General features: G+C 40.5%; 2 protein-coding genes across 2 annotated transcripts in view; one reads left to right on the forward strand and one right to left on the reverse strand.

Annotated features, from left to right (window-relative positions):
* The window catches only part of cspg4 (chondroitin sulfate proteoglycan 4), a 45147-nt gene extending 41241 nt beyond the window's left edge, over positions 1-3906 (reverse strand). The window contains exon 1 of the mRNA XM_084671904.1: positions 3873-3906. Within this exon, the coding sequence (XP_084528030.1) occupies positions 3873-3906 (34 nt within the window). The remainder of the gene's footprint in view (positions 1-3872) is intronic.
* Positions 3907-4345: 439 nt separating this feature from the next.
* lingo1a (leucine rich repeat and Ig domain containing 1a) overlaps positions 4346-12478 on the forward strand; it is a 112641-nt gene continuing 104508 nt past the window's right edge. The window contains exon 1 of the mRNA XM_084672884.1: positions 4346-4524. The gene's annotated coding sequence lies outside the window, so the exon portion shown is untranslated. The remainder of the gene's footprint in view (positions 4525-12478) is intronic.

Raw genomic sequence — 12478 nt, forward strand, 5'->3', positions numbered from 1 at the left:
CACCTCCAGGTCACTTTATTGTGGGTGACAGAAGCGCTTCCTACATCAGCCCTTCCATTAGCCTCATTGCCTCTTGATGGGAAGCTTTGCAAGAGAGGGTACAAGCGGAGTTCAGAGGCCACCACGTATGCCATGTCATTGGGTGTGCGTTTGGCATAATGTGCACCCCCAGAGAGAGAAAATGTCTTGATGGCTCGAAGGTGACTCAACTGCCCTAACTGTTGTCACAGATGGCTGCTGCTGTTGCCCCCTCTTCTTCCTTGCCAGTGGCATGGTGGTGGGGGTCGGGACTTTTTACTTCCTAAATATACCGTATCACATATGAATTGCCTAGAACTGGACATATGTACTATTTGACATCAGGGGCTGACAGTCCTACACATATTTCCACTATGACAATATGCTCTTCTGGCAATCCATATCAAATTCCATGTGTTCAAAGTGCAAATATTTTTTCCTCCTTTATCTGCTAATTATTTGCGATTTTTAAATAAGTGTGCTTACTGCACACAACTCTGCATGCAGAAACTGAGAAATATGAATAACAAGTCATTTTGTTGTTTCTACACTGTCACATATCCTTTGTTACACAGTTGGGTTTTATAGAATGGGCAGCCCTGCAGTGTGTTTAACGCATCATTTCCTTTTTCATTGTGAATGGGGTGTGGGTGGGTGGGTGTGTGGGGGGCTGAATGTCCTTGCTTTTTATTGCCACACTCTTGTCCTGAAAGCATGGCTGCTCTGAGTGGTGCCCCAGGCTCTGCTGAAAATATTCCTTCCATAGTGACAGACAGATGGAGAAGTCAGTAGGCCACTGTATTTTAATTCAACAATCGCATCAATGGACCTTTCTTAATGTAGATGTGAAAATCAGTTGTCATACAGCACAAAGTTGATGAGGAGAACATTTTTTTGTTTCCAATATATTCTACTGCAGTATTAATCCTCTGCTGTTCCATATTATCTATTTAGATAGCAACAAGTTACTTAAATTCAATTAAAACTATATTAAACTAAACCAATCACCTCACATTTAGCAACATATATTGAATTTTGCATGGCGTGCATGACATTTTTCTGATATATTCTCTACTCGTTTCAGCACACAGTTTGGTCTAAAGTTTATATAGACGACAATTTTATTGAAGCCCAAATTGGCAGATCTAGTTCTGGCATGGCACTCAAACTGGCGTTACGTCATCAGATGATATCACTCATAATCATTACAGGTGTGATAACTGAAGGTTCATTTACTTATTTCCTTTATGGGACCATGTACAATTTAAAACATGTCACCATTTGATGCACCATACCAGAATATAGCTCCAAGCTAATTCAAATCAGTACTGCCTCAGCAGGTCAAAACAAAGGAACCGCACAATTACTGGGTCTAGAATGTATTGCTATTCACCTGCATGTGTTGCTGTGCACCTGCATGTGTTGCTGTGCACCTGCATGTGTTGCTGTGCACCTGCATGTGTTGCTATGCACTAGAATATGTTGCTATGCACCGGCATGTGAAGTTGCTGCCACCCTCCTCAGCTCCTCCACACTGTCTTTTGTATTGTACTACAAGAAGTTGTTGTAATACTCTATGAAGCCTCATGACATCACTTGTTAAAAAAGCAACACGTTTAATTTGATTTCCTGTCCACCAGAGTATTTATATCCTGTGTTCTGCATTGTTATTGTATGTACTTGTGCTATACTAGCAGCTCCCAGGCAGGGAATTTCCCCTAAGATAGAACCACACTGCCAAAGACCAACCTATTTCCAATCCAATAAATGGTTAAATCAATACACGCCTTGACTGAACTGGTTCTACATTTCACTTTAATTACAAATGACTAAAAAACGCATTGCCTAATTTTTCATACTAGGGTAATTTTAATTTGGAATTCCTAAATTGATTCATAGAAGCATAATAAAAGTGTTATCTTTCAAATGCACAATAATCACTGCAGCACTGAACTGAGGGAGCCCTCAAAAGGCTTCTTTATCACTTGATGCCACATTTTACAGCTGTAAATGAGTGCTTATGTGATTCATAAAACAAGGAGGAATCATTCACCAAACATGCCAATCGGTGTAATCATTTATATTACCAAAGGTTCCCTGTATATAAGCCGTGGTATGTGGAAGGGTCATAAAAAGTATTCTAAAACTGGTTGTTCCAATCGTTGATTGTGATTGGCTATATCGCGTTCCATGCCGTTGTAAAATCTATAACGTCACAGGTTGTCCTCATAACATTCTTTAACATTCCATATTACTGCGCATCGAATATTTCAAATTGAAAAATACGGCAAAGATGTCCATCTGGCTGTTGCGTGGCAACAATTTATGTAGGAACTATACTTTGTAGAAGCGGAAGAATGACGGTTTATTATTAAACTATTTTGTTTCTAATTGTCTTTATTGATGAAACCATATCAAATATTTGTAGTAACATTTGTAGTAACTCCGCTTCGCGTCGTGCCTAACAACTCCCCTTACCTGTTCTAAAATCAGCGTACGGCTTCTTGGGGCTTATTGCTTAAATAAACAGCACCAGTTCATATGCATAGGCTACGAGAGCTAAATGTGAGCCAACTGTACACCTCAGTCCATTTGATATGACACAGTTCAACCGTACTGTACTTTTATTTTCACAACTTTGAACACAATTGTAGGTAACCCCTGTTGAAATAGTAGCAGCTAATCAAGAGTATGAAAGTATAGTTTAAGAGTAAAACATATTAAATAAGATTGCATGTTAGTATAAGAAGAACAGAAGTAGGCTAGGCTATAGCATGCTGTGACTCTCACCTATAAAACTGTAGGAATTGTGAAGTCCTTTGTTCTGGTGATAGAGGCAAGAATAACCATAGCCTTTTGGGTCTCAGGGTCAACTGATGTGGTGAAGGGTGCTTTTAGTGGACCTAACAGCAACTAAATGAAAACGCTGTGTAGCTGGAACTCTGAGGGGCTTAAATTGGTTTGCACTCCAGCACAATTATCTCAGCCTTTCTCAAGAATTAATCCCTTGTATGCTCATAGATCCATATTTAGAGAACTATGTATAGCTCTGAATGCGTATGATTTGATAACTAAAATGGTTTCAGTCAATATCTGGAGCTCCACAATATATTTGTTATGTCTCACATGCCTCCCACAGTCACAGGGAGAATCTAAAACCATCACATTCAGGTCTCCTCACATGTTAAGCATATCATTTGAACTGACAGCAGGAGCACAGTAGTTATAGTGAATCCCCCTATAAATAATGCTTAATCCTGCCTCCCAAAGAAACATTAATGATTGCTGTGCAGGCCTTCCCACAGTGGCTCATTCCAACAAGAAATATTGTTAACTACAAAGACTACATCCACAGTCAACAGTTATGACGAGACTAGGGATGCAACGATTGTAGACTTGAATGGTACGATTCAAGTCTAAGGAATAACAAGTAGCCTAACAATAATATTACATAACAAGCAGTAACAAGCATACATGCATTAATTTATTTCGTAACATTAGGGACGTATAAAACCAGCTTTAAGCATATGCTTTTATTGTACAAAATTTCTTTGATGGCTTTTATTATTGCTTTTCGAAACAGAAATCATAGTTACGAAACATCATCATTGTCATGTTCAAGTGCGCTTTTGTTGTCGGAGCAATATAAAAAATGGCGGACGTTAAATTTGGCGGCACCATATTATTGTGGAAATCATTTTAAGAATCTATTATGCACCTGCAAGAAGAAGAAATGGACTCAACAAATGGTACAATTTAAGTGTAGACCTACATAAATTACAGATTAAAATCATGTTCACAAACAACAGCTGACATAAGTTGCATTGTTAAAAATAAAGAATGCCATAGGCTACCTTCCACTACCGAACCTTTCCTCTTCTCCGCCATGTTGAAAGGTCATTCAATTCGGGAACTCGGTTATCAACATTACCTCCGAGTTTCCCACTGGTAATTGACTTGAAGGGGCGTTCATGTGTAACTTCCCAGTTGGAAAGTATTTACCATAATTCCAACAGCACGTGAAGGCAGCATAAATCCTAGTGCGTAACTGAGATAGCCTAAAATAACGCCGACTGGGCTACTTATCGTACAATATAGTGGTTGTGGCTGTAACAAAACTTACGTTTGGGATAATAAACGACACACACAACAATAATTTGCATTACAATAAACTCAAATATTAACAACTGTCCGAACATGATGCTCCTGAAGAGCTAGGCCTTCTCAGTTGTACCAAAGAGTCTACAAACAATATAAGTTCTTTGGTTGTACTGATTTCACCATTTGCACGCATCACTTCCGGATATTGCACAGCATAGGTCAACAACTACCGGTAGCTGGCACGTGAATTCTCTCAACATAAATTTCGTTTTTTTCAGGAGCTTTGGTGATCTTCCCAAAATGACAATTAACGATGTAGCCTACATAGGATTCTATGTTGCTGCCCTTCTAGCGAGAGGAAAAAATTGTTCAAATTGTATGTTTCGAGCTACATCGACAATTAAGGTAATTACCCTCTTAAGTTGTCTAGCAGTAACATTAGCTAGGGTAGCTAGTTATCAATTTTTAGCTTCATTAATGTACACAATTATCTGATTGTCACTTTGCGTAGGTATCACTGTGGTGTGGATATAGCCAATTTGGATACAGTGGTAAATTAGGTAGGCTATACTACACGCATTAGTTAGCTGTTACACAGGGACTCCTCTAGGGATGCAACAATTAACCGACTTTACTAATAACCGCAATGTTAAACGTCTTGGTTTGTCACCGTAAAGGCTCAGCTACTATCAATGTTTCTGTTCTCTGCACTCTCAAAAAAAGGGCATTATGGTACATTAGTGTTCTACGAACAACGGTGGCACAGTGAGGTAAATTAAACAAACATTGCCAGAGTTTGCTAGCCTGGCTCTGCCCTCCTATAGCTTGACGTTGTCATACTCATAATTCTAGTCAGAATATGAGTCTGGAAACTCTCCGTTGGGCTTTGACTACGGGGCGTGTTTCAACCGAACTCTTAAAACAAATGCCAATTTACGCTCAATTGGATAGACCTACAACCAATCAGAGCAACGTAATATGTTTTTGTTGAAAACGAATTCAACCCAAGGGCTCTTTCGTGCCGTTGTTGATTATGTTACTGTTGATCATCTGTCCATCATCATATAAAGCCCTCCCTGGCAATTTCATTGGTCCGCCCAGATCCTAGTTTTATGTAGTTGTTCCCAATACGCGACCCTCCAGACCCAACTTCCGACCACATTCTTATTCTGCGGTTGTGGCATTGCTGCCGAATATCCATAAGTTAAAGCTGGAGCAAGAACATTCCTTGCTGAGTTTGGTTGGTGGCCATGATGTTGTAGCCCTCCTCCCCACGGGGTTCGGGAAAGGTTTGATTTTCCAGCTACGGCAGCTAGCTCCGTTACGGTAGTGGTGAAGGAGTTGGCTAAGACGAATGGTTATGGCAGATCAGAGTGGCTCTGGGCAGATCCAATAGTTTTAAACTTCAACAGAGGACCCGCCTTCAAGGAAGTTAACGCTTGTCAATGGGGCAATCCCAGACCCTGTGTACAAATGAAATTTACGAGGGTCTGGTTAGGACCAGGCTAAGAGTTTGCAAACAGTTCTGGAGAATTCATTTCCCTTTTCCCCTTCAGCGTGCTTGCCCAAAATCATGAAATGTTCTCCTTTTCCCAGCTTGAGCTTGTGTGATTTATCATGGCGTGTGTTAGTGCCTTATGTACCTTCTTTCATAAAGTATTGCATAAGGTCCTTTTCCTGTTGTTTGTTAGTTCATTTGCAAATACAGTCTTGAAAGTTTTCTACAGGTATACTCTTGCACGTTTTGAGGTTCATGTTGTTTAATTGTAACTTGTTTAACTGCATGCTCTTATGGTTTTCCCCATTGGCACTTATTTGGTTTCAACAATGTGCTTCATGTTTTGGCTACCTGCAATGTTCTCCTTGTTATGATCAGTGGCCTATGCACTTTTGTAAAGCTTTCTCTTGGAAGTCACCCTGGATAAAAGCATCTACTAAATGAATAAATGTATGGATTGTATTCTTTTCAGAAATGTGATTGCTCAATCGTTAGTCAGACGTGCTCATTCTAACTTTCAAATGAGACTACTTGAACGTTGTCTGAACTTTTTCAAAAAAGTCATTACATTTCTTTCCCTACAGTCACAGTTCTCGCTACCTGCTTCGCCAAAATTGTATTTTGTACCTACCTATTACAAAACCTATGTTGATGTTTTTGATATTGCAATCTTACTGTAATATCCTAATTCAAAAGCAAATCAGTTTGAGAATATATTTTAGACATCTTGCATAGAATGGTCCTGTTAATCACACACCTTCTTGCCAAAATACTCCTTTGACTTAGGGTTAGAGATTGTCTGCAGACTTTGGATCACTTGGAGTTTTTTTTAAAGTTGGAATTATTCTTTTTCAGACAGGGCTAATTTGTAGTCTGTGGATGTTGCCTGGGGTCCTTTGAGCTAGTTGGTAGGCCATGGATGAGATTGGCTGCCAGACAGGTGGACAGACAGGTGCAATGCAGACTCGCTCCCTCTGAGAAATCAACTCTTCATTATTCATTACGGCACAGAATGAAGCCACAAATCGAGTCAGTCAGACGCAAAGCTGGCAGGAGGTGGTAACTGCCTGCCAGTGACACAGTTAGTGTTGCCGGTCCCCACATGAGCGGAAGATAGGACAGACGTGTGATTCACCCCCAGTGACAGAGCTGAAAATCCTCAATCCTCATACCTAGCCACTAGCCATGACCAGATCATGAGCAAAAGCAATTGATTGTTTTTACAATTGCCCTCCCAAGCATTCACCACTCCTGTGACTTATTAAAATACTTGGTCCACCCTGTTTGATGTTTTTACTGCTATTGTTTGAGATTCTTCCCCTCCAGCTGAGACGATTCTCACTGTAGTTTCCTGATGAGCTTGACTTGATGGGTTTCAGTCTGTGTGTGAGTTCAGTGTGTGTCTTGTTTTGTGTGTCGTTTCGTTGAGAGCTCTAAGGCACAGTGGCATAATTGTGGTCTGTACGTACACATACTATCTCAACTCTTGCTGGGATGTTCACTGGAGCGAAAATTCTGTCCAACATTCTGATCAGAAGGAGAAAAACAGCATTTGAAACCCTAACCCCCTGCTGTGGGAGTGTCTGGTGGACGGTTAGGAGCACTGTTGGGTTGCAATCATTCTCTTTACCAACAGGGGGACATATTGTGCTTTATTACAATTAGAGGGCTTTCATGAAAGGGCACAGACAAATGATTTTCACCTCCCTTAGATTTCAATATACATTCACCTCATCTGCTCTGTAAATGTACCATTTTATAATTGGTGTTAGTGTGCTCCAAAATGCAGTTCCATGATTGTGCTGGGGAAAGACAAAAAATACATTTGAAGAGCGACAACAGATATATAGATGTAGAGAAGGTTTGAGATAAATGAGTAGGATAGAGATAACGAAACATCTCTGATTTCACTTAGCTGGGTGCTCCTGTACATTCACATGCTTGTGTCTTTGCTGAACTTATCCTCTGCCCAAGGGCAAGAGTGCTAGGGAGAACTTTTGCCCAACCTTCTTTTCTTTAACAAATGGGGCCAAATGGAAAGGAAAAGGGAAGGGAGAGAGAAATTGAGGAGAAAAATGAGACTGTAAGAGGTGGGTGTCTAGCATGAAAGAACCACTGTCAGATGGAAGAGGAGGAGGGATTAAGGTGGGTTGCTAAGGGAGAGTGTGTGTATAGTCTGCTGCTGTCAGATGTCACAAAGAGAACTAAATGTTATGATACCAGAATTTAATTTGATACAATTCATCCATTCAATTTATTTAATTGTTAACTACATGTAAATAGACTACAACATCAAAACTGGATTTTACAGTATATCTTTAATATTAGAAATTGGTGTTATTGGGTGTGGTGTGGTTTCTTCTTGACCTTCAGTCTTTGTTGGTTCGTTGGAATGACCTTCTACTTCATTCTTTCTTGGTGCACAATAATGTACAATCTACAATATTGTTCCCTTTAGACAGCTACGCCAACAAAACCACTTACTGCACACACTAGCAAATACTCCTGTTAGGGTACTATATGTACTTTAAGGATAACAGATGAGCAAGTCATAAAAACTCCTCCAACCAGTAGAATTCACTGCTTTAAAAGGAAAAGCCCATGCCATGGTTAGGGTACTGTTTGCTAACACACAGTAGAACAATGTATTTTGTTGTCTTGGTGAAACATTGCCATCTAACCTTTCTAAAGTATTGCTTCAATAAACTCCTGAAGTCTATGTTGCAGTGCAGGGTAAAAACTTTGCTAAGGAATTGAAGCCTTAGAAAAAACACAACACAAATGGTCACATGTCTTAATTAAATAGCACACTTAGAAATTCTGTGTGAAGTGTGAAGAATTTTGCAACCAGAGGTAATTTTCTTTTCCATTTTAGATGTGAATGTCTGTAAATAGATTCTTTCCACCAAGGTTGCCTGACTATGTTTTCTGTGTCCTTAAATGCAGAGGAGTGGAGACTTGCTGGATGAGCCACAAGTGTGCGGTCATCTGAGGTGGGGCAGCCAATCACGTGTTTCCTTTCTGTTGATGTAGAGGGCCTGTACGGCATGGACTGTAAGGTAGACTTCATCGTGGACCTGAGAGAAATTTGTTCTTGTCTCCTTTAACTTTGTTATAACGAGGGGTCGGCAGTTGAGGGCTTGCGGTTGTCTGCCATCTGGAGCTTATGGCACATCAAGTTGGCCACTTTCTGTCTGGCTTGGACAGAACATTTTCTGCCATTCAGCGACACAAAAAAACAGCAGAGAAGGAGAGAGACTCGTAAAAAGATTTGATTTGTAGTCTTTTCCAGACAGTCAGTGAAAGGGGTCTTACATCGGAAGAGAATAACAATCTATTTCTGTGTGTAATTAGACTTGAGTCACAATCACTGTCTCAAGGTCTGAAAACCTGGCAACCCCATCTCCTCATATACCAACCTCAGGTAGATGGGCTGTATTTTCAGCTGGATATTGGTGGAATAGAAGAAGGTCTTGTTTTTCTTCCCCAAGACGGGCAGTGCTTTAATACATTTAGCACACTGTCTCACCACAGTAAAGATGGCCTTCTCCCACGCTGGTGCTGATGTCCAGAGATGGTTGGGGGTGGAGTTAGTGGGGTGGAGTTAGTGGGGTGGAGTTAGTGGGGTGGAGTTAGTGGGGTGGAGTTAGTGGGGTGGAGTTAGTGGGGTGGAGTTAGTGGGGTGGAGTTAGTGGGGTGGAGTTAGTGGGGTGGAGTTAGTGGGGTGGAGTTAGTGGGTTGGAGCTAGTGGGTTGGAGCTAGTGGGTTTTCTCTGCTGGTTGACTCATGGCAGCCTTTCTTAGAAGCAAAGAGGTGCATCTTAGCCTAACCCTACTGCACACCTCTGAGGCACAGCTCAGTGCTGCTTCTTTTGAAATGGCGCACAGTGTACCAATAATCAGGAGCTTCAACTCTGCTGGGTGTGGAGGCTAGGACACAGCGGGCTGGACCTGGTCCACCTCTTCTGACAAACACTTGACTGTTTACACTGAACAATAGTAAATGCTCTCCACAGTCTATTCCCAGCCGCTACCACTGAGTCTGATACATTACATCACAGAAAGACTCGTGCTTGAGTATTTTTTCAGCAACAGAGTAAAAGCATATATTTGCCATATCAAATTTATCATAACAGATTTAGTTTATAAAAGTTGTTATACTGGTTGAAAGTTTCATCACATCCTGATATAAATCAATCATTTAAGTGGTCTACGTGTAAAAAACAAAACAAAAACATTCTGTGAGATGCTCCCTTTGGTGTGTAATGAGTCTGAAATAATGACAGGCCCCATCTTGACCTCAATGTAGTGATCTCTGACTCGTAACTGAGTATAGCCATTAATTGTGGGCCTTTATCAGTCAAGGTGTTAGCACTTGAGTGCTTTAACAATTGACAGTCTCTTGGGATTTTGTGCAAAATAACTGAAATCAAAGTAAAGTTTATGCTTAAAATGTGTCTGGACACAGTAGAGGTGTCTGTAGGGTGTCTGAGCCCTCCACTTTGTCCACTTCTTACACCACTTGTTCTTGTGCCATTTTTCTTTCCTTCCCTCAAGGCCAGCTAAAATGTCAAGCATGATGAGTTCTGTGTTGGGGTCATTGCCTCCTGACCATGACAACAACTCTGGCAAAAAAATTAGAGTTGTGATGGAAGTATGACTGGAGTCGCCAGCAAGTAACTGAGGACATGTTGCTCTTTAAGAATTGGTCCTGGACTGGGAAGAAGCTTTCTGGATTGTTAGAATGGGAGAGAGGAATACATGCTGGGAATAAAGGAAACGCATTGTGTAGTAGGGGTGTGAATCTTTTGGTACCTCATGATTCGATTCAATTCTTGGGGTCACGATTTGATTAAAAAACACTTCACGTGTTTTAAGATTTTTTGAAAAAAAATGAACAAAAAAATGGATTCACATAAATTTGTGATCGATCTGAATCACTAGCAGACTGAATCCCGATTCAAATGTGAATCGATTTTTTCCCCCACCCCTATAGTGTCGCATGGTCACAATATGGCAGACAGGACAGTATGGTGTTTTAAATAGAGATATTTCAGCTATAGAAAAAGAACGGGCTTCAAGGTTTGATGATTAAGAGGAGAGATGATTTACCATGAACGATCACAACCTAGACACTGTAAGACTACAGTTCTTTCCATTCTACCAGAACCGGGGACCTTTCAAGCCCCCACTGATGAACGTAAGCCTTGAAGGGGAGGTCTCCAGATATGTGCCTTAAATAAAAGGCCTCTCAGGGAGCTAGGAGACACCCTGAGTTGCTGAAAAAGTGGACTCCATCTCACTTTCTGTAAGGATCCCACACCCCTATAATCCTACCTTCATGATTGGATCCGCTGTGGAGTGGCTCAAAGTGGTTAGGGCTGTGAGAACAGACTTAACATGCGAGTGCACCCGGCCCTCAATCAATTCAGATTTAGGTTCAATCTCTTTCTTATTGTTTATATTTTGTAATGAGAGGAGATTATCTTAATAATTTTCCTCAGTAATTGTGGACATCAGCACACTTGAACACACACACATCAGCAGTTGCACAGCTTTCTGTCTCCCACAGAAATGCAGAATGGCAATAGGCAGGTAGTCATGGTCTGTTTTTTAATAAAATCATCAATAATATCTCCCTTGGTACTTTGTGGGTGACAGCTAGTTCTCTTATGTCATAGTAATTCACACTGAAATTGTGCAAGCCCGTAACTTCCAGACTGTGGTTAAGGCATAAAGATTTGTGTGTGTGAGTGTGAATGTGCTGGGGCTTTGATCTACTGTCCGGTTTGCATGGCTCACTTTAGGACCCCCTCGACTCTATACCAGATAAACAGTCTTGGTCTCGGTCAGAATTAATGTAATATCCTGGAGAAGACCAGCATAAAGTAATCTTTTTGGAAACGAAATGTTAGCTGTCATATTAATATACATTCCGAAGGTTTTACATGACATATATACAGTATTTCATTCCTTTAGAAGATGCTTTTATCCAAATGTATGACATGTAGTGGTAAGTTCTGCAGATAATCAATGTCCAGAGATACATAGTTCTTAGTGTTTCATTGGTTAGTGCCAAGGAACTTTTTTTTGTTGTTGTTACCAGGCACAGCGCAATAATAACAACATATCTAAAGTCCAACAAGTCTATTTCACAGATACCACCTAAAGTCATGTGTAGCTAAGGTTCCCTTAGGTCAAGGAATACATGATTAGTCCATTAATTTGTGTCATAAACATTATTCTCTTACATTAACATATTCTTAAATAATCTGAGGAAGCTTGTGTTTAAATTGCAGAGCAGATCTCAGTTCATGAACTGTGGTTATAATTACTTCATGGTGCTTGGAAGGAGAAAGACCTTTCAGTCCTTGATCAGTTGAAGATACTTCAGGGGAAAGGGGTCAGATGGTCAGACACCACTGTCTTTTAACGGTATCAGGAAGTTGTTGAATGGGCAAGCAAGGAAACAGATGTTGTCCTTTTGTCTTCTGCTTGTCTTGGATTGCCATAAGATGGAGTTCCTTGTGTGACTTAACCATCAGAAGCAGTGAAGTACAGCTCTTAGGTGCACACAGACTCAGATCACCATAACATTTCTAGGCCAGATGGTTTTTGTTTCATGTTTGTGTGTAACAGATTGTCTCTGTAATTGGGTTCTGTGTTCAATAGTTTGCGTGTTTAATAAATGCTTGTTCAAAATAAATTTCCCTGTTTTTAAGTTAGATTAAAGATTGATTCTCAGAATGACATTGCATCATCTTTGGACCGTGTCCATGTTTGCCAGGACGATGGTGCTGCAAATGCCGTCAGAATTAACATTATCAAGCTTCTCACTTTTTCGGATTCAATTTTCAATCTG

The sequence above is a fragment of the Hypomesus nipponensis genome, chromosome 14 (genome assembly GCF_054491055.1).
Source record: "Hypomesus nipponensis isolate SF chromosome 14, ASM5449105v1, whole genome shotgun sequence".
Taxonomy (NCBI): domain Eukaryota; kingdom Metazoa; phylum Chordata; class Actinopteri; order Osmeriformes; family Osmeridae; genus Hypomesus; species Hypomesus nipponensis.